This window comes from Thermobia domestica, chromosome 13 (assembly GCF_964235325.1).
Source record: "Thermobia domestica chromosome 13, izTheDome1.hap1.1, whole genome shotgun sequence".
Lineage (NCBI taxonomy): Eukaryota > Metazoa > Arthropoda > Insecta > Zygentoma > Lepismatidae > Thermobia > Thermobia domestica.
In genome coordinates this window covers 49,801,192-49,827,527 of record NC_137466.1, presented here as the reverse complement: position 1 = coordinate 49,827,527, position 26,336 = coordinate 49,801,192, and the positions used below count along the sequence as shown (strand labels likewise).

Genomic DNA, 26,336 nt, shown 5'->3' with positions numbered 1-26,336 from the left:
GCACTGGTTCAGCAGAACATGAAATAACAGGTATAATAAGCATGGTAAAGAATTCAATTAAGATCGCAAACGTCCATAATTTAACTCATTTTAGCTTAATGGTGTTTGGTTGTAGTCTGCCTGGAGTAGTAAAGCAATTTTCAAAGACACTTCCATTAACGACAAAAATACTGGATCCTCCTCACCAAACTGGCCCTCCTTTTGGTTCTACATATATTACACACACACAACGGGAAAACTTCACACCTTGTTTAAGCTTGCGAAATAACTGTTTAATATGTATCTTTTCTTGTATGTATTATCTGGAAGCAACTTCTTTTTCTTTCAAACTGCCAGAAGCACTACATCGTGAGTGGAACCCACGAAAGAGAAAAGGAGATAGAAAAAAAAAAAAACTGCAATTGATTTCTGAAACCTTCCTGTCCCTTATGATTAACTGGCGATTGAGATACCTGTTCTTTAAATATCAGTTGTTCTACTAGAAAGAACTTTCCCTCTTATCCCAAGCAAGAAGAAGCAGAGCCGATTTTTCCACTACAGTTGCCAACCAATTGAACAGCTTGATTCTAGTGACGTTGACCCATTGCTCGTTTGGTACCGTACTTCTTTACTTTCTTTTTTTCTATCAAGATTTGTTCAATATGTTAGTTTGATCATAATTCAATAGTTTCGATCAAATGAACTGAAACACTGTTGTCTGTGTAAATTGAATGTAACTGGTGTGATTATTCATTCAAATTATAAGAAAAACAAGTAAATGTTGTCTGTTGCAAACTCTTGGTAGCATGAAAACACTATTCTATTGTATCTTTCCATTTCTTACAGAACGTCTTTATTCAGAAGATACTTTTTGTACATCTTTTTCATCCATGTTATTCAAATCTATTTATAATTTCCAAAAGTACTGCAAAAATAATATCTGATGGAAAAACTGAAGTAAATGCTCAAACACCAATAACCACATTGCCTACTCTTTCTCTGACCATTTCAGGAGTAGAAATGGTCAGGGCAGAAAGGTTTCGGGAATTCGGTGTGAATCGGAAGAGAATTTTGTTAGATATAAAATATAGAGATGGATTAGTAACGAGACAATAGTGGACATTTATGGGGCTAAGTGAACTACATACATACATACTTTTTTCAGTACAGTTAAACGGTAAATTCATTTATTCTGTACTTCCTCTGGACCTTATTACTAGCAGGATTCTCTGTGCTACTACACAATTGGTATCTACATTTTCTGATATAATCTTCTCTACTAGTTATTTTTCAGAATTATTCTAAATTAATTCTAATGGTTCCACAGGATAATTTGAAGGGATAACTAGTAAAGATGATTACAGTAGCCAAAAAGGTTAAAACCAATTGTATAGTAGCACAAATAGTAATAAGGTTACAAGAAAGTACAGAAGAACAGATGAGCTTACTGTTAAAATAAGGAAACTATTATATATGTTTAGTACATAAAATTAAATAAATAAAGATAAATATCATAAGGTATTTGGTGTTCTTGTGTTAAAAGGTGATGTACTAATTTAACTCAATTCAATGGTTCTAACGCACAAAAGAAACTACTGTATAATAAAAGAATATAAACCATTAAAACATTAGCAGTTTGTAATTTCATGGAGTTTTATGTATGGACCTCAAAGTTAATAAACACCCTTCTCACCCTATTAACGCACTTTTTTTTTCTCCTTATTGCTTTTGCCTTTTTTAAGATTGTAAGAATTGACTGAGTGAAAGGTTCTGTAACGTTTTCTGCACAGAGTTTATACAAAACTTGGATCTACAATTTGACGCAGAACCCGCATTGTATACACTCCCATCAAAAAGTGAACCTAGATCTCTTAACATTAAAGTCAAGAACTAATCAGCAGCGGAAACTTCTGGATTTCTAATACAAAAGAGGGCTGGAATGCCAATTTTAAGCTATCATTACATGCAATTGATATCAATGGATCCGTCGCTTGACTTTCCTAAGTAACAAAAATACTAAACACGAATCTTGAATACAATTTTCGATAGCTATTACAAAATGATGTTCTTTGTACGTCAAGAAAAATCATTTGTTTATTCTGACGTTATTTATAAACTAAAATTAGTGACAGAAAAATATTTTAAAGCTTAAGTATGAAATTTCTGTATATCATAAACAACATAAATGGCGACAATTTTTTTCTTCTTTCACATCGAAATTAACACACAGCTAAAACAAATGATCATACAAGATGCTTGTTTCCCAACTTGCAAACAAAATTGGAATATTGTGTCCAGAAATGTGTGAAATGATGTGGTAGTGGTTGTTTATTATTATTATAATTGAAAAATGCTAAGTAAACAATTATTATGCTTATCTTATGTTTACGCTTGTGTCTCAATTTCAATAACTAAAATTGCTGAGGGAAGTACAAAAAATCCACAGTTAGCAATAGTCTTGACAAGTTTGCAACTGTGTCACACAAAACTCTTCAACTGTGAATTAGTTGGCGCGCTTCCGAGCCTCAAAGTGCAAATGCAATGAGAATTCTGATTGGATCCTGTTCTCTAGGTGAGAAGACTAACGTTATACTGACATTGAGGTCAAATCAAGTTGCCTGCTTGGGTTTGGTTGTTCAACAGCTGGTTCTCTCTCCAGCTCGCTCTCGTAACTGGGTATAAACCTCATAATGACAGCAAATTTACTGTTCTTACATGACAGTTATCAAACAGGAAATGATGCAGAAGCTGACAGTTCACTTTTATCAAAGAGATATAACTGTAACATCTTGTTTTACAAGATGACGATAATATGTACTTCTAATTAAAAAAGAAATGTATACAGAATGATACAGGATGTGATCCAAGTAGTTATATATCACATCTGGTTAAAAACTACGCTGGAATATTCTGATACAGATATGAAATTAATAACATACAAGAAAGTGCCAATTCGATTTTCACAGTAGATTAAAATTAAATTCTGAATAAATTAATCTCTCTCTCTCTCTCTCTCTCCTCATGAACGGTTCCTCTCTTCTCAATCAAATTTTTCATGATCTTCCTCTGATAATAGCGAATAGCAATAACTCAAACCATTTCGCTCACACCTTGGTTTTTGAAAATCCACCTAATTTTAATATAACTTTCGTACATACTGTATGCTACTAGATATTAACTACTTCCAAGATATTATAAAAACATTAATTTATGTTTGAAGTATCTAGTATTAATTTAGATTTGAAGTAGTACGACTAATAAATTAAAGTCAATAGCAATAAACATTAGATACACTACGGTAATGTTGCTCTGATTCTCGGCAAGTAATTTTACCTTTTCTATTATTATTTTGCAAATAGCGAAATATTTAAAGCATTAACATTTTTGTCTTATAATGAATGACTGTCAAAATATAAAGGTATACACTATAATTGAATTGTATCGTAGTTGAAAAAAAAAAAAAAAAAAAAAAAAACATTCAACTAATGTGAAAATTAGCAGTATTAACATTTTTGTATTCAAACTTAGTATTATGTGGAGTACTAATTGGAAGATAGCACCCGAAAGGTCCAGAAGTAGATGTTATCATGCATAATAAACTACAATTTTAAAAAAGAAAAAAAAAAAATCAACCAAAGGAATGTGCCAAAACCAGATTTTGTCACATGCGTCTGTGTGCCTCAGGAAGATAAGAGGAAAGAAACATGCCTAACAAACACAAGCTTTTTTTTTTTTTTTTTTTTTTTGAATTAGCTGTTAAGTTGCAGCATATATTTACAATGTAAATTATTTCTGCACTGAAAAAAAAAAAGTTTTCTACATATATAAACACAAAAAAATATTCGAAAACAAACTGGTACGAGAAGTACTGGGGAGCGCTGCTCTTACATGGTTATTCAATTATATTAATACATCAGAAATTCATTTCTTATCATTAGCATCATTTCAGATTTTGCTTGTTGGCGGGGAGAGTGACAAGACTCTCCACAGATTAAAGTTTTTATTAATATATTATTACGTATTGCACAACTATTGATTAAATTATACGAGGAACTCAGGATGGCAACTGCACTCTTGCATCTTCAAATGACATATCTGTTTCTTATCAGTCTCCTACCCTTTTCCATAGCTCGTTCTAAGTAAGCTTATGTACGGTCGAATCTAGTATCCGGGGGACCCAGAAGAGTTATTCAACTCTAATATTTTTGTGCAACAAACCACCGTCACGGCTGTATGGTTAGCGTACGCGACCGTGTCGTTGGAGACAGGTTCAATTCTCAGTGAGAGCAACTTCATGTAGTCTGGATCCCACGTTAAGCTGTAGATTTACGTTTGATATATGTGATTCAAAATGATGTGAACGATTACAACTCCTTATAACTTTTTTATTAATCATCCAAATAGCTTCAAGTCTTACAGTTAAATGCTAAAACTCTCCAAGTTTTTGTGATAAAAAATGATAATAGTACATCACAAAAATGTTTTATGTGGACCTCCTTTGTTACCCTACATACATCTATTCGGTATTCCAATTCCGCCCAGACCCATTTCAACATGTTTGCATCAACAGTTTGCACTGCAGAAGTGATGCGCTCTTTCAGTTCATTCACATCTTGGGGTAGAGGGGGTTTGTAGACAATGTCTTTTAGATGTCCTCACAGAAAAAAAAAAATCGCACTGTTTGAGGCATTTGAAGCTCTTTGCTAACTCTCCTTGTTGACTTTTGTGGCCTGCGTTGAAAACTGGTTCGAACCCTTTCGACATCTGTCTCAGAAGTGGACGGCCTACCGGGCGATTTTTATTTACAAATTCATCCCGCTCTGTTGAATTTGTCATACCACTTACGTATGGAGTTCTTTGATTGTGGATCTTTATAAAATTTTGTGCGGAACTCGCGTTGAACACTAACAACAGACCGACAAACGTGAAACTGTAAAACGCAAAATGCCCTGTCTGCACCACAGGCAGCCATCTTGGAACTACAGACCGACAAACGTGAAACTGTAAAACGCAAAATGCCCTGTCTGCACCACAGGCAGCCATCTTGGAACTAATCACTCTGCTACCTAGCGGATAAATTTTAAACTACTACGCTCGTTCCAAACAAAACTTGAGGATAATATTTAAAGTATTTCCATAGAGAGTATTCCATTGTTGATAGAGTATTATCACTTATAGAACGTTTCCTTATCGTTCACATCATTTTGAATATAGGGAAAGGGACTTCAATCATACAAAATTCAATTGAATAATTTACAATTTCGAACTTTTTTTTTTTTTTCATTTTTTAAAAAATTTAAATCCTGAGTAGCTGCGAATCCGAAGAATGCACACGCTTATTAGTAGTTCATTGCTATTTACAGAAGAATTATATCTGATGGGGACAATTTTCAACATTATTTACTAGTACGTACAGAGGACTTCGACCTAAGAAGATTGAAAAGGTGAAAATTTGTTTATGGTCAAATTCAACCTATGTTTATCTGATTCCCTCTACCTCGATCATTCTTGCGTGAATTTACAAGGTGGGACATTTTTGCTATGTATTATATATATATGCGTGCTGTTAACAACCGAGGTAAAAGCTTCGAAATAACTATGATCAGCGTTGTTGCATAGATGTTTACAACTCTGAACTAGCACCGAAAGAAATACACGCAAATGAATGTCTTCTGGCATGTGATGAGAGGAAAAGAACAACCTAACAATTACGACAACAAACTACGTATAATTTTCAATTGCTTTTTTTTACTTTTTTCTTTCTTTGAAAAGTTTATGATTATCCGTGTAATTATCTATGTGACTAGATCCTAACTTCATTTTTTTCCCCATAAATATACAAGGCGAAAATTTTATTTGTATGTTGAATGATGATGATTGGATGAACTGTACGAAGTATCACATATATTTGTTTAGCCACTCAAGTTTATGTTTTGTCTACAACAAGGAATTTAATGACTGAAAAAAATATCTGGTACACACAGAATGGAAATGTCTGAAATTTACACAATCACGGTGAAAATCCTGTATAACTTTAACCAGATTAAGATTTCATGCTGTACTGTCACTTCGGATATTGTTTTGGAGTTTTACATTTTCCATATTATATATATAATCTCCGCGGATCCAAGATATGATCAAGGGAGGGGCTAAACTATAGTTTGCCGCTTTATCCAGTGTAAAGAAAGTAGGATTGAAGCCCATTTTATCTAGTGTTTACCTAAGCGTCAAGGGGGCAGGGGTTTATAGCCTCTATAGCCTCCCCTTGGATCCACGGATATTATATATATATATATATATATATATATATATATATATATATATATATATATATATATATATGGTTTTATTATTTTTCATTTTAGTTCTATTATTATTATTATTATTATTATTATACAAGAACACTCCACGTACACGAATTATATTTTTCTGTGTAGGATATATATTCGGTTCCGGGTAGAAACCGAACTTTTGGTACTAATTTAGGACTTAAAGCAATAAGGAAGCTACTTAAATTAGAAGATGGCGAATACTGCTTTAAAAAGCCAGAAGTAGCTATGATAAGAGATGATCACGTATCAGAACTAAAAGCAGTCTTGCTGGACACAGCTTGGTAGTCTGTAATCCAGGCTTTCTAAATAAAATAATAATAATAATAATAATAATAATAATAATAATAATAATAATAATAATAATAATAATAATAATAATAATAATGTTCCAGTAGTAACAAATTTGCTACGTTTTAATAAACTGTGGAACATAATCTCATGTAGTTATAAAGATGCACATATTCCAAATATTTACATTATATAATCTAGAATTTGACCTAACATAAATAAACTTTGAGTTTCCAAGTGAAAAGCAAACTTCCACAAATTACATCGCTTTTTAAAACAATATGTTGTACCAATAAATCGAACTTTGTTTTTAGTTCTTTAATATATATCTCTGACTTGTTAAAATTAACACTTTACGATTTTTTTTTTTTCATTAATGATAGTAACTATATAACTAGTTTTGTTCTTTCAATTCAGTTGAAGTTTCAACATAACAATCCATTATTATGTCAAATAAAGCTATTTACTGGTCCTGCACTGTTTAATATTTCAACATATGGATATGTTATTCTAAGAAGACATGTTTTCAAACATGCTATCACACATGTTTTCAACAAGAAAAAAGTAAGAAAAGATCGTCGACTAAATTTTAAGCGGATGTTCCATTTGTCAACTTAGTCGTACGCTGAAAATAAGCAACAGCCCAAAGATTAAATCATAACCATGCTTATGGAAGTTTTGCAATCTATAAATACGGATACTACTATTAGATACAATGAACTTTTATTTTTTGTATTTATCACTTACTTTCGCTGTTAGCTGGGTCAAACGGAAAACGAATAAGTAGGATTTGATGATTTGTTAAAAAGAGAGAAAAATCCAATAGTAGCAGTTATTTACCAAGTGAGATTTGTAGTAATAGTTCTATAACCAGTCTGTAGAAGTAGCTTTTGTCTTGAGTACACTGTTTCAGTTTGGACGATTCTTCCGGTGCAGTACAACCGTGGACATAACTTTAATATCGTAGTTGTAGCCTGAACACCAGTTGAATGAATGAGTTGGAAAAGGAACACATTCCAGGAAAACACACATTCCAAGTTTCATTTTCCGCAAATCTCAGTGTAGAGAATCTAAAATTTTTTAAAAAATATTCTTTGTTTCTCTTAAGGAGTGTAGCTGGATATACAGAACAAACCAACTATCTCAGTTTTGCTCCCCTATTTTGTGGAATGCGTATATCTTTTCAGCTCACTCACTCAATTAGAAATATCTTCTTATTTAAGGTCAACGTTTAAGATACTGAATATCGCACGATTTTACTTTCTTACAAAAATTGGCGAGAAACTATCATACAGAAATATTCTCCGAATTTCTCAGTAAAGCCCAAAAGTAAATAAATAAACAAATAAAACAACAGAACATCCAAATAGGATACATTAGATTTTTCTCATCTAAAGTATTCAGTAATAATTTTTGCCTACACATTATACGCTACGCAATTTAACCTACAACAATGCTATGGATCGTACAGAAAAAGGAATAAATTTAGATGGGAAGCAAAGAGGAACTAGGGATGGGCAAAACCGGTTCTTTATAAAAACCGGAAACCGGTTTCTAGAAAAACCAAAACCCGGAAAACAGACATATCGGTTTTCTACAAAACCGGTTCGGTTTTCACCGAAACCGGTTTCGGTTTTTGTGCCCACCAGTAAGAAGGACACTGGTAGAGACAATGGCTGAGAATGACTTATGTCATGAAGGACACGCAGAAGGTATAGTGGAAGGAAAAATAAGGAAGAGTAAAAGAGGCTACAATTCATGTACTATATTAAAACAGGAATTCCCACGTGAAAACTAAGAGCAATTACTTGAAAATGACTACCCTTATCTATTGCTCCAGTGTAAGATCCTTAGAAAATTTCAATTGAGTTCTCATGGCAAATACTAGAAAACGGCTACTTTGGATCAAAGTGTTGACCAGAATTCAATAAAAATATAATGAAAGGTTTTAGAAAATTCATTGAGAATGATAGGGGTCCATGTTAATCCACGGTATAAGGATTGGAATACGTTTGGCACCAAAGAAATGTACTGTTCATCAGTTGTTTCTTCGGTTTAGCTCCTTATACCCCGTTCAATCCTTAAATATATACATAGTAGTTTCTAAGAAGAGGAATTTTTTTAAAAACATGATTGTATATGGCAACAATTTACTCCTTTTCAGGTACCCTTTGTTGATGTAGTTCAGTAGGAGAATGGAAATTACAGGAAAACTTGCTCTTTGTTTCATGGGTTAATTAACAGTAATCACGCGTTTTGCTAATTAGAAAGATGATCATCGTTTTAACCTCACTTTTTTTCTCTCTCTGTGTTAGCATTGTGCTTGTATATCAGAGCATGTTCTTGTAATTATTACATGAAACACCAAACTATCGTCCCTTCTCCGCCTCACAATGTTGACTACTTGGACACCAGCCAGGCAGGAGCATTTGTTAATTAGATACCTCACTTACCTTCAGGGTGATCTCGAAATCGCTTCGCAAGCAGTGCAGTCATTTCTTAACAGTTTTTTTTCTTTTTCCTTTCCTTTACATATCTTATACCTCGTTACCTAGAGAACCAATTCCAGTTAAGACAATAACAAAAAAATGAAAAAAAGTTATTAGAACTTCGTGCGTGAAACAAGTTGTGCAAAAATTGGTTTTATTTTGGTGGACGCTGCACGAAAAACCTCCACAGACTACACACTATGGCAAACATCTGTGGAACGCAGAATTCTACGGAATAATTAGTGTACTTACAAGTGTGTGGGTTTTCGTTAGAAGAGTTGTTCAACTCCATATGGTTAGTTCTCATTTACGAAGAAAGTTTTTAAACATGCTGACCTAGTTTGGAGTTGACCTGTTTGGAAGGTTGAGAACAAAGTACGAACACTACCATATGTGCATGTGTTCAAAACGAGTACTGCATGTTCAACGAGACAGTTCACCGTGCATATGTTAATGATGCCACTAAGAAAAAGAAAAAAAAAACTACTATTACCCAATTCTTGATGGACAAGCTATAAGTAATGTTAAGACAACTACAACACCTTTTGTTCGTAATTCATATGCAAATTATCGTTATGAAGTGACGATTAAGTTAAAAGAAAATTTCTGGAATTTGACTGATACAATTGCCTAAGAGGAAAAGAAAAATAAACTAGTATCGTTATTACCGTATGTGTAGACAAAATTGGTTGAAAATTAACGTACTAATAAGATTCGTAATTATCTGCGCTCCAAATGTTATTTCTCTAATACAGTTAACTAGTGTATAACTAGGTTCTAAAAGCTTGTTACATAAGTAGTGATATTTTTCTTCGGAATTTTCAGACAACTTGGCGGTATTACTAGTTTGTGTCTCTATATATCAACTGTTAGCTTTATTTTTCTGAAATTTGGTCGAATAAGAATATATTTACGTCTCTGATGGCACTGATTTAAGATGTAAGACCACTCAAAACAAAATGTTTGCAACTTTATATTGAAAAGCTGTGAGGAATATAATTGGACTTCTAATGTCCAATAATTGTTCTGTAAGGCAACAAGGATATATTACTATTAACAACTAAAACATTTTAGCAAAATTTTTCCATCAAGTAAACAATGCATTTCCATTGCCATAACCATAATCAAGTGAGAACCAAGATAGATTCAAATTGTTGCTCCATTTTTCAGTGTATAATCACAAGAAGAAACAGTGTGCACCTGGAATTATATTTCTCTGATATCAATCAAGTCTAACAACTTCGTGAACCAACGAATCCATATCTTATTACGACATACGTAATTTGAAGACTATTTTTCCTCTTTGTTCAAGAGGCAATTTACAAAACTTTCTTCTTATCTGCAATATTTTGTACATTTATGTAGTTTGTCCATAAACATTTGGAAATTGATTTTGGGAAAATGAGTTACACTTGAATAAACTTCTTAATATTAGTTATTAGTACTACAAATCTTGGAAGTTCATGTCGTTTACACAGAACTGATTTGAAGTTATAACAACTTTTCTTAAAAAGTAAGCTTTTTTTAAATGTATTAATTCAAAATAATATGTGCTTTTGCATAGTCGAATGATTAGTTCCAATGCCTTTGAAGGACTTTGGTTTTGGTTCGGCTGTTGAAGTCACAAAATTTTCAGTATTTATTCAGTTTCTATACCAGTGGTGCCCACCCACTCCTTGTGTCAATGACGCACCCACCTCCAATTGTCTATCCGTGGGTGTTCTTCCATGAAAAAAAAAAAAACATTTTCGATTAATTTTTACATCCCCCCATATTTATATAGATAGATAGATTTTCACCCCCCAAATATTTCAACGACGCAGTTTGCGTCATAGCCCCCCTTTGTGGGCACCCCTGTCTATACAATTTGAGAATAATTTGAATTAAGAGGTACGAAATTCCGGACTAGGAAGCCAGAAATAATGATGTCTATATTTTCATGCTTTTGGTACCCTTTAACAGGAAAAAATAAAAAGAAAGAATGAACCACTTAACTCTACAGACATTATACAAAGGTCATCTACCCCAGTGATGGTTTTTAAAAAAAAAAAAAAAAAGGCCAAAGAAAAGCTTTAGGCGGACCAATATAACATATTAAAAACGGTACAAAATTCTTGTAGTTTTAAGCACTATTAACGATTGAAGCGTCCAATCTGGTTCGAATTGAATGCACTGATTCTCAGAAATGAAGTGAAATGATCAGATTTTTCTAATGGAACTCTTTTGAAGTAACCCTATCAGATTAGGAATAACGTCGTGGGCCGTACTACCCTAATTTAGTCTACTGTATCCAACACATTTCTTTTTGCCGCGATGGCTCAGTGGTATAGCATTCAACTCTGGTGCGTGTGGTCCCTGGTTCGATCCCAGCTCGCGTCAAGTGAGCTTTGTGGTGGACAAACACAGTTTGCATGCATTTTCTCGGTGTTCTGTCATTTTCTTCCACTTTCTTCATTCTATTTCATTCATTATCATTATGTTCCTTAGCCTCGGATTGGGACCTTTAATAAATGAACGTACTGCCGACTAACGTGCTTTTGTTTTATTTATTTTTTAATGCTATGAAAATAGATTGTTTATTCTCGAAAGATGTCAAATATTACCAGTTCTAAATTCACGTAGTAGTAATGCTAACAGAACCCTAAGAAATAGAGAATACCATGTTTACCCCTACCTTCCTTATGAGTTCTAACGTGAAAAATTACGTGAAACGAAATGATTGTAAATCTTTAAATTTTACGTCCCATAGTTATGCCGGCTAGGCTAAAGGAGACAGTGATAAGAAATTAAGGAAATGGGAGAACCCCGAGAAAATCCACGCACATGGTGTTTTTTCAGCACAAAATTCAATTGACTCGAGCTAGGATCGAACCCAGGACACCATGCACCACAAGATGAAATGATTGTGTATAAGCTGTATGTTGAAAATAAAAGAATGATGTACGAGCAACACACTAAATCTCTTTATACACAATTCCTTACAATGGATCACCACCCAGAAGTCACTACATACTTTAGTTCGTTTCCTTAACTACTGCTCAATGAAACGTTGCATATTATAAATATTGTACTATAAGACGGAGTAATGTTTTAGCTACAACACAAGACACTGACCCATTTGGTTGTGTCGTCCGATATCGAAAAAGGTAAGAAATAAAAGAAAATATTTGATTCGTTTTACAACGAGTACACAAGATGGCAATTACTGTTAGATCTTACGAGAACTGCTCAGTTTTATGAAATGTTTATTTGTATGTGTAAAGTATTTTAAAGTAACCATCTTATTACGATATAGATAAATTATTTGGCCGTATTTCGTATTATGTTTCACATTTTGTTTAGATATTAATTTACATTTAAGGAAATAGATTTTGAGAAGAAATTTGCGCAGAACGCCATAATACGTTGTTGCCAAATTTGTACGTTTACTGTTGTAGTCACAATAAGAAAATTCCTGGATTCTAGCGTTGCAGTTCGAGAAGCAGAATTTATCTGTGAATTGTGGTAAGGTCGAAAACTAATTTCACCAGTAAGTATCTAGGCAGAATCCCATGATTACTTCTTTTGTTATCTGATATCAATAAACACTCGACACTGTCTGGCAACGCCGCACTATTCAAGCAGCGTTTAGCATAGCATCAAGAACACCTAGTGATCCACCTTACGAAATTTGCATGTTCCGCATTGGATGTTAGGATATTTGCTACTATAATAAAAGCTAACTTATTTCTATATAAAACAGACCTTTTTCAATGATTCATTCATACCTCTTGTTACGACTTCCTTTTATACTCAACACATATTCAGTTCATGAACCAACTGTCAATTTCTAACCAAATACGGTATCACGTTTGTCACATGATTTCTTGCCATTACAACTTAAAAAAAAAAAAAATCGTTACAACGAATGGATAGAAGTATTTTAATGAACCATAGCTTTCAGTAGAAATTGCTGCTAATTTAACCGCAACTGACAAGCCACCACGTATTCCATATCCTTGAATGCGATGCTCAATTGCGCAAGATCATGAAGCTTAAGGAAAAAGTGACCTTCACGGAATTCCGGTTTCTTGGAACCTCTGTACAATTGCTTGTGTTGACAAGATACTTTCTCAAACCACACATGTTTACAGCTTACAAACTGATGCACGCAGATTTTGTGGGAAGAATATGAATGATTTTTTTTTTTTCGTGTTTCACGAAAATCTTTGAATACTACAGACACGAACAATCGTGAGATTTTTTATTGTAAATTAGGAAATATATACCATATTTCCATAATATATATATATATATACCTACAATTATATAATTACATAAAACCATATTTGTATTGTTTTAAAATGGCCACTCACCTTTCAAGAACACAGTTAAAAATATTACTTTTAAAACTTCAATAAGCGAAAAATTTTAATGAATTTTGAAATCTCTCTATGGACATAAGCCTCCCATTATTATTATTATTATTATTATTATTATTATTATTATTATTATTATTATTATTATTATTATTATTAAGTATTCTACCTGTAGGCAGGTCCTGGGACTGATTAGTCTCCCCCCCCCTTAGTTCTAGCCTGGAAAGGTTTCTTCCACAATTCTCGATCTGCAGCTTTCTCTTTTAATTTCCAATATTTTCTTCTATTTTTCAAATCATCAATTAGTTGTGTTCTTCTTCTTCCTACTCTCGCTTTCCTTCCATCTTTCCCCTCTATGACGGTATGAAGAAGACAATTTCTTTCTAAGATGTGTCCAATCCAATGTCCTTCTTCGACGAAGGACTCTGGCTAAAAGCGGCCGCTTCTCTCCTACCAGTTTTAAAACATCTTCGTCTGTTATTCTCTGTCCATTTTATCTTTTTTCACCATCATATTTCGTAGCTGTTTAAATATTTCTTCTCTAACTTCTGTAATGTCCAAATCTCCACATACAGTATAGCACTGAACTAGCTTCTTCTGTAGTTCAATATTAAGCCTACTAGTTAAAGAGTTGTCTTTTCTTCTTAAATCTCTCTTTGGCCCAGTCGCAGATTTAGCTCGGGGCCCGAGGGGCCTAGCCATTCCCCAGTTTTCTGAGTGACAAAAATAATTTAAACTATTATTTATATAGTTTTAGAAAATTTATAGTAAATATGATATACCGGTACCTATCATAGTCTGGGTTCTGACTGCCCCCCCCCCCCCCCTTCTCTTTTTTTCTTACCTTCTAGATCCGCTGCTGCTTTCGCCACAGTAATTCTTGACCTTATCTCTTTGGTGCAGTAAGAATATCTTGTCAAAATACTTCCCAGATATTTGAAATGATCCACCTCTTCAAGTTCTCTTTGTTCTACTCTGAGCCTCCCATGTAGCCAAGTGGTTAGTTGCTTGTAATTTCGGATTTAATTTCTGGACCGAAGTTCAGGAATCGCGGGCACCAGTGCTGTAAAATCCCGATGAGAGAGAAACCGATAATCTTTCATCGCCTCACTCCCAACCGCGCCTCTCCCCAGGAGTCCATTCTGGATCCTCTTTGAGGAAGCAATTCGGAAGCTAGTTAAAGACTGAGTTCTGGTCTACGAGAGTACAAAGATAATCGGACCGATCTGCTGACACACCATCAAAATACAAATGACTTTGTTGGGTTATAAAGATCGGTAGTTCAGGTTGATTGATTAATTAATGGAAATTCAGATATCAACTTTAAAGGATATCACAAGACACGCCTCCAAGAAACAGACCACACTGAGTGTTCACTGTGGTCAGATGAACGTATGTTTTGATAGATTTTTCATAAGTTATTGACACTTTTCAATTTTATTTATTTATTTATTTATTTTTTTGACAAATCTCGAATATAGGCTGAAATTTTGCTTCTGCAATTACGAAAGTTAACCTTTGTATATTAGTTAATCTCGCCTCACTGAAGAGCAGAAATAGTTTCATACGACAGAAGGCATACATCGGTTAATTAAAAAAAAAAAATCGAAAATGAAAATGAAATTTTAAGTTTTACGTCCCACGGTTATGCCGGTTAGGCTAAAGGAGAGACACACCTACGTCCTTCCGGAAGTCTCTTCCGGAAGGACTTTTGTATACAGCCGCCGTCTTGCCAGTCGTACCAACATGACTTTTTCTGCGCTAACACTGGAATTCATGCTCTTTCCACCCGGAGAACTTTCTGTCCTGCTTGACGTACACAACGAACGCTCATGCTCTTTCCACCAAGAGGACTTTGTCCTGCTTGACATACACAACTTACTCTAATTTATAGATAAACATGGTAGGACTTGTAGGACGCTACGTTCTGCCGGAAGGAAGTTGTACCTTTTAATGTCAAGTGTTCTTCGGACGAGTCTTAGGTATGTAAATGCATTATATACAATTATAGGTAAACAATGAAAAAAGGAAATAAAGAATAATACGAATATTTTATTTTGTCTTTTTAAGGTCTAAAACCTGGAATAATGTGACTTTTCTTCTCTTAAGTAGCATGATTTTTTTGCATGGTATTAAATATTTAGAGGGACCATGGCAGCTCAGGGGTGTTTGGTTCGGTTCCAGGTCATGATGAGAATTTGTGTTGGGCAACATCATGTTCGTGGGTTTCCACGATTTGTCCCGCTTCTTCCTCGATCTTCCCAACACAGATTACTTCAATTTTAGTAATCAAACGCCCCCTTTTAGCTTACAGAGCATAAGCGTGTGGACATAAAATCTTTCAAGTGTACTACTTTGTGTATTGAGTAATTTAACTTAAACATTACTAAAGTTTCCGATCAATCATGTTTTACAAATTGAGCATTAAAATAATAATAATAATGTTTACATGATAAAAGGTGATAATTAAATCGTAAGAAGCTACCAAGCTTAACAAAATGAGGAAGTCTCACGGACTTCTAGTAGCTGCCTTACCAACTCTCGGGTGACATATCGAAAGTTCATATACAGGCAAAAAGAACGAAGATGTGTTAACGTGGTCTAGCCAGTTGTAGGATCTAAAAGACCACCTAAAGCTAAAAGGAGTCCAGTGGTCAACTTCCACAGTAGGTATACTAATTCAGTCGTTCGAAACTGTAAACCAACCTACCTTTTTACCCATATCTATTTTGTTAGTCACGTATGCAGAGGAGCAGGATTCAAAGGTCATAATGTCCGAGTGTGCACAGTGCTTATTTCGTGACTCATTTCTAAACAAGGTGGTCACAAGAACAAACCTCCATCAGTGAAGAAGCTTGATTTATTTGCCGTTGTAATTGATTACGTCACCACAAGGCATCGTGTGGTAACTCATTTTGACGCTAGTTAATAACGTACTAAGTATATGGATGCATATGTTATACCGAGACAGACAGAAAAGTGCACAAGCATATTCGAAAAAAAAAAAAATGACAAATTAACATTCTGCTGATCAAGTAACGACTGCCACAACCCGATATGCTAATGCGTGATAACGTAATAACAATTTCTGCAAATATGTCAGATGTTAGTTTTTCTCTTATTTGTAGAGACACCAAGACACGAAGCTTCTTGAAGGACTTACAAGTGTATGTCTCTCTCCATAGCATAATAACAAGTTAGCGGTAAAATAAATGTCCTGTATTCTCCCACGAAATCTACTATCCCACCCACGATTGGTGAAATTGCTTTCTCTCTTTCTTAACAAGACTCACGATTCTTGGTGTACAGCTAATAGGATCTATTTCAAGATTACATCAACCTATACACACACTACACACGCTCGTTGCGTAATGTTTTCAACAGAAGCACTTGATAGACAAATGATAATTAGTTTTCGTACCACGGTACATGAACCGTTGACTCAGAAAATACAGGTAAATCACAAAGAAAAGAAGAAAAGTAAACCTCAACCTTATGCTGTACAATTCTACAGTGCTGACTATTTGATTTAGCAAATATAAACAAACTAGTTGCTGCGCCCGAGCCTTCAACCTGATGTGCGCTACACACTAACAACTGCGGAACTACCTCTATTTGTCTATATTTAACAATTTATTTATTTATTTAATTTATTTATTTATTTATTTATTGAGTTGCTCATCAACTAACATGCGGTTACAAAATCAAGAATTTTCCCACAAAGAAGTTTACACTGAATGTAATAACGTAAAATGTATTAAAGATAACCTGATCAAATTGTTCTTATTTGCCACTCTCATGATTAGTGTTTGTAGTCATTCATTTGTTTTTATTTTCTTTCCCATTCATTTGTTTTGTTATATTTTCAACTCAATTGCCAGTCACAGAAACAAGTAATTGCTATGATGGCCGGTTACTTTTCCTTTGAGCAACAAAAGTGGATTTTAAAGTGTTTCTGGAAATGTCATAACATTTAATAAGTGCAGAAACGATGGCAGGCAGAATATGATACTGCGCCACCGTCATGTGTAACAGGGCGATTCTCTGGCAAGTGGTCCATTGTCAGTAAATTTTCAAAATTAATTTGAAACTATGATGTTTATGTTTTTCTATTAAGAAATAGTGTAACTATATGCTGAGACATTTAAAATCTTTTTGTAAAATATAATTACTAGATTTTGACCACATAAACTTTACATGTTCTACACCATGCTCAATGCTTTTCGCATATCCCAATTTTCAAATAATTTTCAAACTAAATTCTAAATCCGAAATTATATGAACAATAGCAAAAAATATGAAGTGGACCTTTGGCAAAAATCTGACAATTTCATTTTAATTAATGTTTTATCCTGGTAGGCAAAAATCGTAGTTTTCTCATGTCATGTTTTGCTGTCCCGTGCGTAACGGAAAACATGTATTTTTCGTGTTTCCTTTGTAATTATAGAAGATAAAGTATTGAAACTTTTGCTCCAAAGTAGAATTATTATTAGCCTAATAGTGGTACTCATTAAATTTGTTTATTATCCTCCTTATTTATTTCGTGAAGTATAGAAATGTTGTCCCATGCGTAACGTTACGCACGGGACATTTACAGATTTATGCAAGGAAGTGAATAAAATTAAGTTAGTAAGATTTCAATACGTGTTTATTGTTATTGAGGTTAAACAATGAACAATATACTTTTATATTAACTCAAAAGAAGCATGAATTTACTGAGAGAAATTAAACCAACAAAATAACTACCAAAAACGTCTACGCTAAGTTACATAGAAACATTTACCACGAGGATTAAAAACAAATTATGATAAATCACACTTCATTAGAAAGATAGGTATCTAAGTTGGTTTGACAGCCTTGTAGGGGGCATATGGATTCGCTTCAAAACTCTTCAGTTCTTTACAGAAACGGCTATTGGTTCTGGAACTTATAGTATATTCTTTCACCCTTTATCAACAAATTAGGTGCTTGAAGTATATTTAATACTTGATGGAATGAGACATAAGATCTATTAGTTTCATCAAAACAAAACTTTGTATAACTGTTGTCCGTGCATTTCAGATTTGTTAACTCTATAATGTCACCATCTTCTTCTACACCACTTTCAGACACATATAGCTACATACCGATATTTAATCTTAGTTTTGGAAGAACTACAATCAAATTTCACTAGGAGAAATACACCTGCTCTAACATTGCCCATTCTGCCCTCGACAGTTGGAGGATTGGAATATCATTATGAACATCGTCTTCAAAGCTGTATTCTAAATTAATTTTGCTCTCATCACTTCATGAATATATCATTCTGTACACTGGCACTTTTCATTTTCCTTGAACCAATCTAACTTGAATTACCTTGTTCTTCTTCACATTTTAGTGTTTTCCTTTTCTAAATGGTCAACAACGAAACAATGCGGAATGAGTTTCGCAAAAGAAACGTGAAAGGAAAAAGAGTTAATCCTTTAACTTACCTATAACGCTGCATCCTCACTTTATTTTCCAGTCTCGCCTTGGTTCCTATGTTTAAGTCAATTTATATATTTTCTAGCCCATTCAGAGCCACTCATTGCTTTTTATTGATCGATTCAGTTCATCCCTGACAATATTACTTGGAACAGAGTTACTTGCTTGTGAATCCATATTACTTACTTAAAAAACTCACACTAAAACAAATCTTCACTGTGAAATAACAATCAATAATACCAAATAACCGAAAACTAACTGTTTCTCTTCAATTCACTTTCCCGCATTTCACCTGCCAATAGCAGCGTTCAAACGTCTCAACGTTTGGTAGGTAGCACAGAGGATCGAGCAGCTCAACAGTTGTACAACATTATGTGGTTTGAACGCCACCAATCAGCACTCAGACAGATACCCCAAAGACATGGTAATAGCAATAAGCGAGTTGTCTAGCAAAGTTCGACTTTGATATTTTGGAATGTAATTTAATTCATTTAAATTAAGTTATGGATGCGAATTTTTTATGCTTGTTAATGTCCAAATGTTAGTCTTAAAATATCGATCTCTTTACTAAGGATATTGCATAATAACAGTCTTAGAACAACCGAAGAATTGGATAGTTACTTTTCTGTCCCGTGCGTAACGTCCCGTGCGTAACGGTGAATCGAAAAAGAAAACAATGTGAAGCTAATTAAATTATACTTTCCAATTTAAGAATATAATGCAGAGTAAGGAGAATGAAGGTAGAACATAAGTGATGGTATATAAAATGAAAATGCTGCCACAAATCGCAGAGAATGTCCAATAAAATTGAGATTGCCAAATGAGCTTTTTGTCTGAGTCCCGTGCGTAACGCTTAATTTTGGCTTATAACTCAAATTTGCAATTGTTTTGGGTGTTTCATTTTATTTAACTATGCACTAATAATTTTTACCCTAATTTTGACATACTTTTTATTTTATTTGAAATCACATTTTTGTTTAAAAAAGCAGTTTTTGTGTACAAATGTCCCGTGCGTAACGCTGAGAATCGCCCAACAGCTAGGAAATTATGCGACAAGTTTGAGAGGGAAGGAACTGTGTGAGATCTGAAAAAGGGTGGCAGGAAGAAAGCAGTGGAGAACGAAAGAAGGGTGATAGTTTGTACTACTACTTCCACAAGATAACCCTCAGAAGTCCATGTGGCAACCAGGGCCATATTAAGGGAAGAGTTTAGGGAGGCTGTGGCCCCGAGCCTCCAGGTGGACGGGGGCTCCACTCTGATCAAAATCTCAACTGACTCTCTGAAAAGAAACATACAAGATACAATTATGATCATAAGATAAGATATATAGCCAAAAATAAGAAACATATTCCCTTGGTTTTCCTGCTGAACTTTCACAGAAATGTTTTAGGCAAAGTCAACAGTGGCCACATGTTTTTTCTAGATGGGTTAATCTGGTCCTGGTGGCAATATTCGAGTGAACCATGTGTAAGCAAATCAAGTGTTCACCGCATTTTAAAGCAAGCTAAGTGGAAACCTTACATTCTCAGGTTGCTTCATGTAATCAATGAGGACGATCCGGACAGAGCCTGCAATTTTGTGAATGGATTTGAGATGGTGAACAGTTGACTGATTTCATTGTTTGGTCTAATGACGCAACTTTTAAACTGAATAAAACCATCAATCACCGCACTGTGTGTACTCATCAAGAGAATCTCCATGTTACGAGAGAACGAGCTGTTAATATTCCTGGGTTATCAGTGGTGTGGTGTGGTATGTGTGAGAGGACTTGTTGGGCGATTCCTTTTTTAAAAAAAACAGTGACAGGTGTAGTATACCTTAACATGTTGCAGGAACAAATGGCCAGACGTTCATCAACTGTACGCACATGAAGATTGCTTTTTTTCTTTCAACAAGACAGTGCACTACCACACTGCCATCGAGACGTCCGGTAATTCCTGGATGAAACATTTGTTAAGAGGTGGATAGAAAGTGTTCAATATCTACCCAGATCTCTCGAACACAGTCTACGCCACAAAACCACGTCACTACATGCCATGAGAGAGGCGATTGAGACTGCATGTGAATTCATTCCAATGGAAAACCATATCACATATTTGTCCGTTTGTTTCACAACGTAAAGTTCAAACAGTGTAAACCTCTTTTTGAGACACCCTGTATTAATGCTCAAATCAAAAAATCGTTACAGCCCTTTTCCTAATAATAAACAGGTGTAACGAATTTTATACTGTAAGTAGGGGCACGGAGCACTTTTTAAGTATTACGTGCTAATTTCGTGTGTACCAGAGCATTATAAAACATGGATATTTAGATAGAACGTATACTACCTATAGTTCTTGTGTAATTCTTTGAACAGTTTGCGAGACGTACCATAGTTCTAAACTCACTGCTTTTTAAAATGTGATGTTTCGCATTTTTGGTGGTTTATTACTCTGAAAGGAAGAGTTTTTCGACTCGTGCTTATTAGAACTTTTTGTTATACTTGATATAAGGAATAGCCTCTTAAATTAATAGACACATAGTTCATTAACACTCTGTACATGCATCTCGTATATTTAAAGATAAAGATACAGGATAAGGCTGGAATTATTACCAGGCAATTAACTCATTTCTTGTTAAACATAGAATTTTAAAACAAAAACAATAAATTGCATGTGCTGAATTTAATGGCGCAATTATATACTTAGGAAACAGTTCAGATGTCGAATTAAAATGAAATGTGGTAGGTATTTTTATTTCAGTATATACAAGAAACGAAAAAAAAAAAAACGTTTATTTCAACGTTATTCTTATTTCCCTACGAAGCCCAGTGCTGCAGCGCTCGCAACTGGAACTAGGGGTTTCTGCTTCGATCACATGCTACGTAAAGTTTGTGGTAGATAACGTGTCTATGGGGTTTCTTGATTTCTTCACTTTCCTCTTACAGTCTTGTATCACCAATCTCAGTCTCTCTCTCTCTCTCTCTCTCTCTCTCTCTCTCTCTCTCTCTCTCTCTCTCTCTCTCTCTCTCAGTCTCTCTGTACACACTTTCCTTAATCAAGGAGAGCTGAAAAATTTAGAATTATTTTTCTTTTCTCTAAACTTTGTCTTTGCCCTAACAAACTGTATTTGAGGTTTAATGCAAAAATAGTTTTATTCATAGGATAGCATTCCTAAGTTAATCCTCTTCAACTTTGATAACTAAATCCAGAAACCTTTCTTGCACTGTAATGGTGAAATTTCCATCAACACATTTTTAATTTTTTTTTTTTACTTGATTCCGTTAAAAAAAATTTTTTTTGTTGCAAAAGTTTATCCAAAAAGTGTTCTCTGCTGCTGAAACGACCTCGAAACGATATATATTCATGTTTCGTTCTTTAATCTGATTGTCTTCTGGGAAACTATCAAAACATTCCATCCCCACATAGCTACCCTAGTTTAGCTATGTTCATCTTGGGTATTTTAATTGGGTAAAACATAGCCTGCAGAAGTTCAAGTAACCTTGGACATGCCCACCTAACCTTCACGCAAATACATTCCCGCCATTAATTGCATGGAAATTGGGCATTACATAAGAGAAAAAGTGTTCAAACGAGCTGCACACGAATCTGAAGTCTATGCACAGAATATGTGAACAGCAAAAAGATTTTATATTATTATTATTATTATTATTTTGTAAATCAGATTCCTATTATAGACACACACAAACAACAACTTTATTTACTGTTATTTGTGACATGTTATTGAGCAAATTATCAAATCCTTATGCTCTGAAAATAACTACTTCTTGCTCATGATTATGTATTCAGCTATTTGTATCAAAAGGAAATATGAAAAATCGTGGCATTTTAAATTTGTTTGAATAGTTTAACGACCCTTCAAGGCACCAGGGAATGAAAAAAGAACCAAGAACACAAACAGCTACGTTTCTACCGAATTTACGTTTCCAAGACACGAATCAATTCTTGTCAATCTCATAATTGTTGCATATTTTTTTTTTTTCATTAATGTGTTTACGAATTTCACGTAGGTTGATTTTATTGTACTATAATCAGTGGCGTATTTAGGGAGGCTTCCAGGCTTAAGACCCCCCCCCCGAAATCTTACTTACTATAGTAAAGTATATGAAATATCTTGCAGAATTTTCACATTTTCAGGCAAAGCCCCCGAAAGTTAGCAACCCCCCCGAAACAAAATCGTAAATACGCCACTGACTATAATTATATTGTTATCTTTTTTAATTTTTATTTACTCACATCAACCGTGCTCCTGAAGTAACTACGTTAAAATTTCATTGTGTAAATAGCAAAATGAATATGACATAGCCTATTGATGGTTTCAAAAAAAAAAAAAAAAAAAAAAAAATCTTAATTTTATACACGATACGTTAAAATGGCTACCAGGCATGGTCCCCGGTTGAATTCCCGATGGAAACAATTTTCGGTGTTGACCCAGAACGTGAGGCAATTGGGAACCTACTTGAATAAACAGGTAACCAACTCTGATCTGACAATCTAATTAGAAATAACTGCTATTAAGTATATCACAAAACTTAAAAACCGTTTACTTGGTCACAGCTATTGATGGACCGCAACGCCAGGAAGATCAGTCCATTACATTCTGTGTAATCAAAAAATTGACAAGCTAGTACAATCTGTAACTACAGAATGGCTTACCATAATTTAGAATTCGGAAATTGACATTTTCTCAGCTATAAATAATTCGCACACAATCCATGAAATACAGTATAATCTTACAATTGGAATCGAGCATTTTCAGCACAGAAACAAATAGTATACACTATTCTTCTACGTTAAATACTGACTTGATTTTAATTCTTAGATACACTGATAATATAGAGCACCAAGGAAAACAAAGTTATTAATTGAAATGTAGTTTATACTTTCATCTTGTTCTTCTTTATGAAGAGAAAAAAAGAAAAAGAAGAATCTGTCAATTACCGTAATTAACTTTTTTTTTTTTACCATTACGTAAGTTTTACGCAATTGGCCTTTGGCAATGATAAAAGAGGTTATAAAGTAGTCAATGACATTTATAACTATGAAATAGTCACCAAAATTAGTGGCCGTTACTTTCATATACTCAAGGTGTCATAACGCAATACTTCTTTTTTAATTTCCTGTTTCTTCGGAAATAGAACAACACGAACTGGAGGTAATATTCAATTTCGGGCGGCATCACTTTAATTTCTTTTCATCAGCCTCTAAGGATAAGAATATAAATCGTATAGTCGGTAATCAAACTACTTATGTAGATGAACTTTACTACCAAAAACTAAATAAAAAGATGTCTTGTCACTTTAAGATCAACAAAATTAGCTCTTAAATGAAAACTTCCTCGAAATTCGAATCACGATCGTCTTGCTGCCTACCTCTTTCTAAAAACAATAGATACACAAACCGAAGGTATTGTAACTGATCAACTTGAATAACTTCACAGCTATATAGGCCGACTGAAAGACTTGAACGTTGGGCTGCCGCAATAGTTATAGCATTTTATGTATTTAGATATGCTATTAGAATTTCTTGGAAGCAGGACAAAACACCCACAGCCAAAACTCCCACACTCAGAAAATGTCAAAATGCCCATACAAACGGTCTTAACTCCCACACAAATGGACAAATCTCCCAAATGCACGAACGATCAAAACACCCTTGTACTTCTTTATTATTATTTTTAGTGTGTGAAATTTACAAGACGTGCAACCAGGATCATTTCAAAGTGTGGGAAATTTGTCTGATTGTGTGGGGATTGTGACCGGTGCTATGTGTGGGTGTTTTCTCCATTTGTGTGAGAGTTATGACCGTTCGTGCATTTGGAAGATTTGTCCGTTTGTGTGGGAGCTATGACCGATTGTGTGGGCGTTTTGACCTAGACCCATTTCCTCATGTCATAACAATTTATATACAGTAAACTGTTTACTTATTGCTTTCTTTATTTTATATGTAACAGTTCATTCGGTTACTTTAAATTTATCGTTAATTGTTACGTCATTGTAGTCAAGCCGTCTAAAATATTCAGCGATTTCCCAGTTTCATTTTTTTTTAAGTAAGAACTGGGCTGGATCAACGTCAAATAGCATTCGGTTCATCAATATCCCAACTTATTTTGTGTTTACAGTCATCTATTTACAATTTCTGGAAATTAAAATAATCGAAAAACTACTGCTTTTCGGTCCTTCCACCAGGTCTGGTCTGTCACGTCTCCAGATTTAAATCCAATTGATAGCCATTTGGAGAGCTGACAAAACGCAGAATTAGGCAAATTCATACTTTGCTATAATTGGAGGATATACAGATGGGTGAGTGCAGGACCGTATTTGATATTTTTGTCTCCCATTTAGTATGAACAAGTGTCTCTACAGATACTTTGCGACAATGAAGTAAATAATCCTAGTGAAAGTTGTATAAAACAAATCTAAAAATCGTGTGTTATATCCGTATGTTTGAGTATCATAAAAGTTCTAAAATTTCCAGAACTGGAGTGTGAAAAAAAATGATCCTAAAAATGTGCCACTCTGGCAAACTTTGAATACCGTGTACAGTTAAGTGCAGACAGAATCCAGGCAAGCGGTACTGTTAGTCAGGTATACATATATCATTACTTAGTTACCTCCAGACGGGATTTTACTAATCTTCATTAATTTTCATGTTATACACAAACATGTAATGATCTTCTTTAAATGCTGCTGGTATTATTAACCGGATGAAATTACAGGGGTCACTGTATTGAGTACTATTAAAATTATTTACCTTCATAGCTAACGAATCTGAAGTCTGTGATAACATTGCCGCTGAGATCTTGAGCTCTCACTACCAGCCAAGTGATGAAATACACCACCCAGTAAGGGGGAACATATGACACCATTGTCCACCACGTACAGCTTAACAATTATCATCAAAGCATTATTGTTCCTCCCAGTAGGCAGTCACACGCGAATTAGAGAAAAAGTCCATTCCTAAAAAAGAAAGAAAAAGTAAAATTATTATTTTTTATACTATACTGAAAGTAGTGATTAATAATGTCTGAAAACACACAAAATTACAGTGCATAATACTATTAGTGTATTCTGAAAAAAAAAAAAAATGTCCAAAGAGGCGGCAAAATTTATCAATAGATCTGAACAAATATGACATGCTTGAGGATAAATCCCCATCTGTAGTTATCGAAAAAAATAGTTATAAAATCGAAAATTTATGTTACATGTACAAGAACAATGTCACCTATGTAATAAGGTGAAACTAATACTGAAGTATATTAGCTTCATTATGATACTAAGAAAACAACGGAACGCATTACCTTTAATGAGATACAACAAAATCATCATCTTTTATTTATTTTTTTAAAATTATATATTGTATGCGTAATGTCAACTGCAGTCATCTTTTACACGAATTCCGCACATTTCGAAAACAAGCCTTTTTTTT

At 34.2% G+C, this 26,336-nt stretch overlaps 1 protein-coding gene across 1 annotated transcript in view; it reads right to left on the bottom strand.

Annotated features, from left to right (window-relative positions):
* Sema5c (Semaphorin 5c) overlaps positions 1–26,336 on the bottom strand; it is a 157,993-nt gene that overhangs the window by 79,275 nt on the left and 52,382 nt on the right. The window contains exon 2 of the mRNA XM_081735698.1: positions 25,662–25,867. Within this exon, the coding sequence (XP_081591824.1) occupies positions 25,662–25,776 (115 nt within the window). The 5' untranslated portion in view covers positions 25,777–25,867. The remainder of the gene's footprint in view (positions 1–25,661; positions 25,868–26,336) is intronic.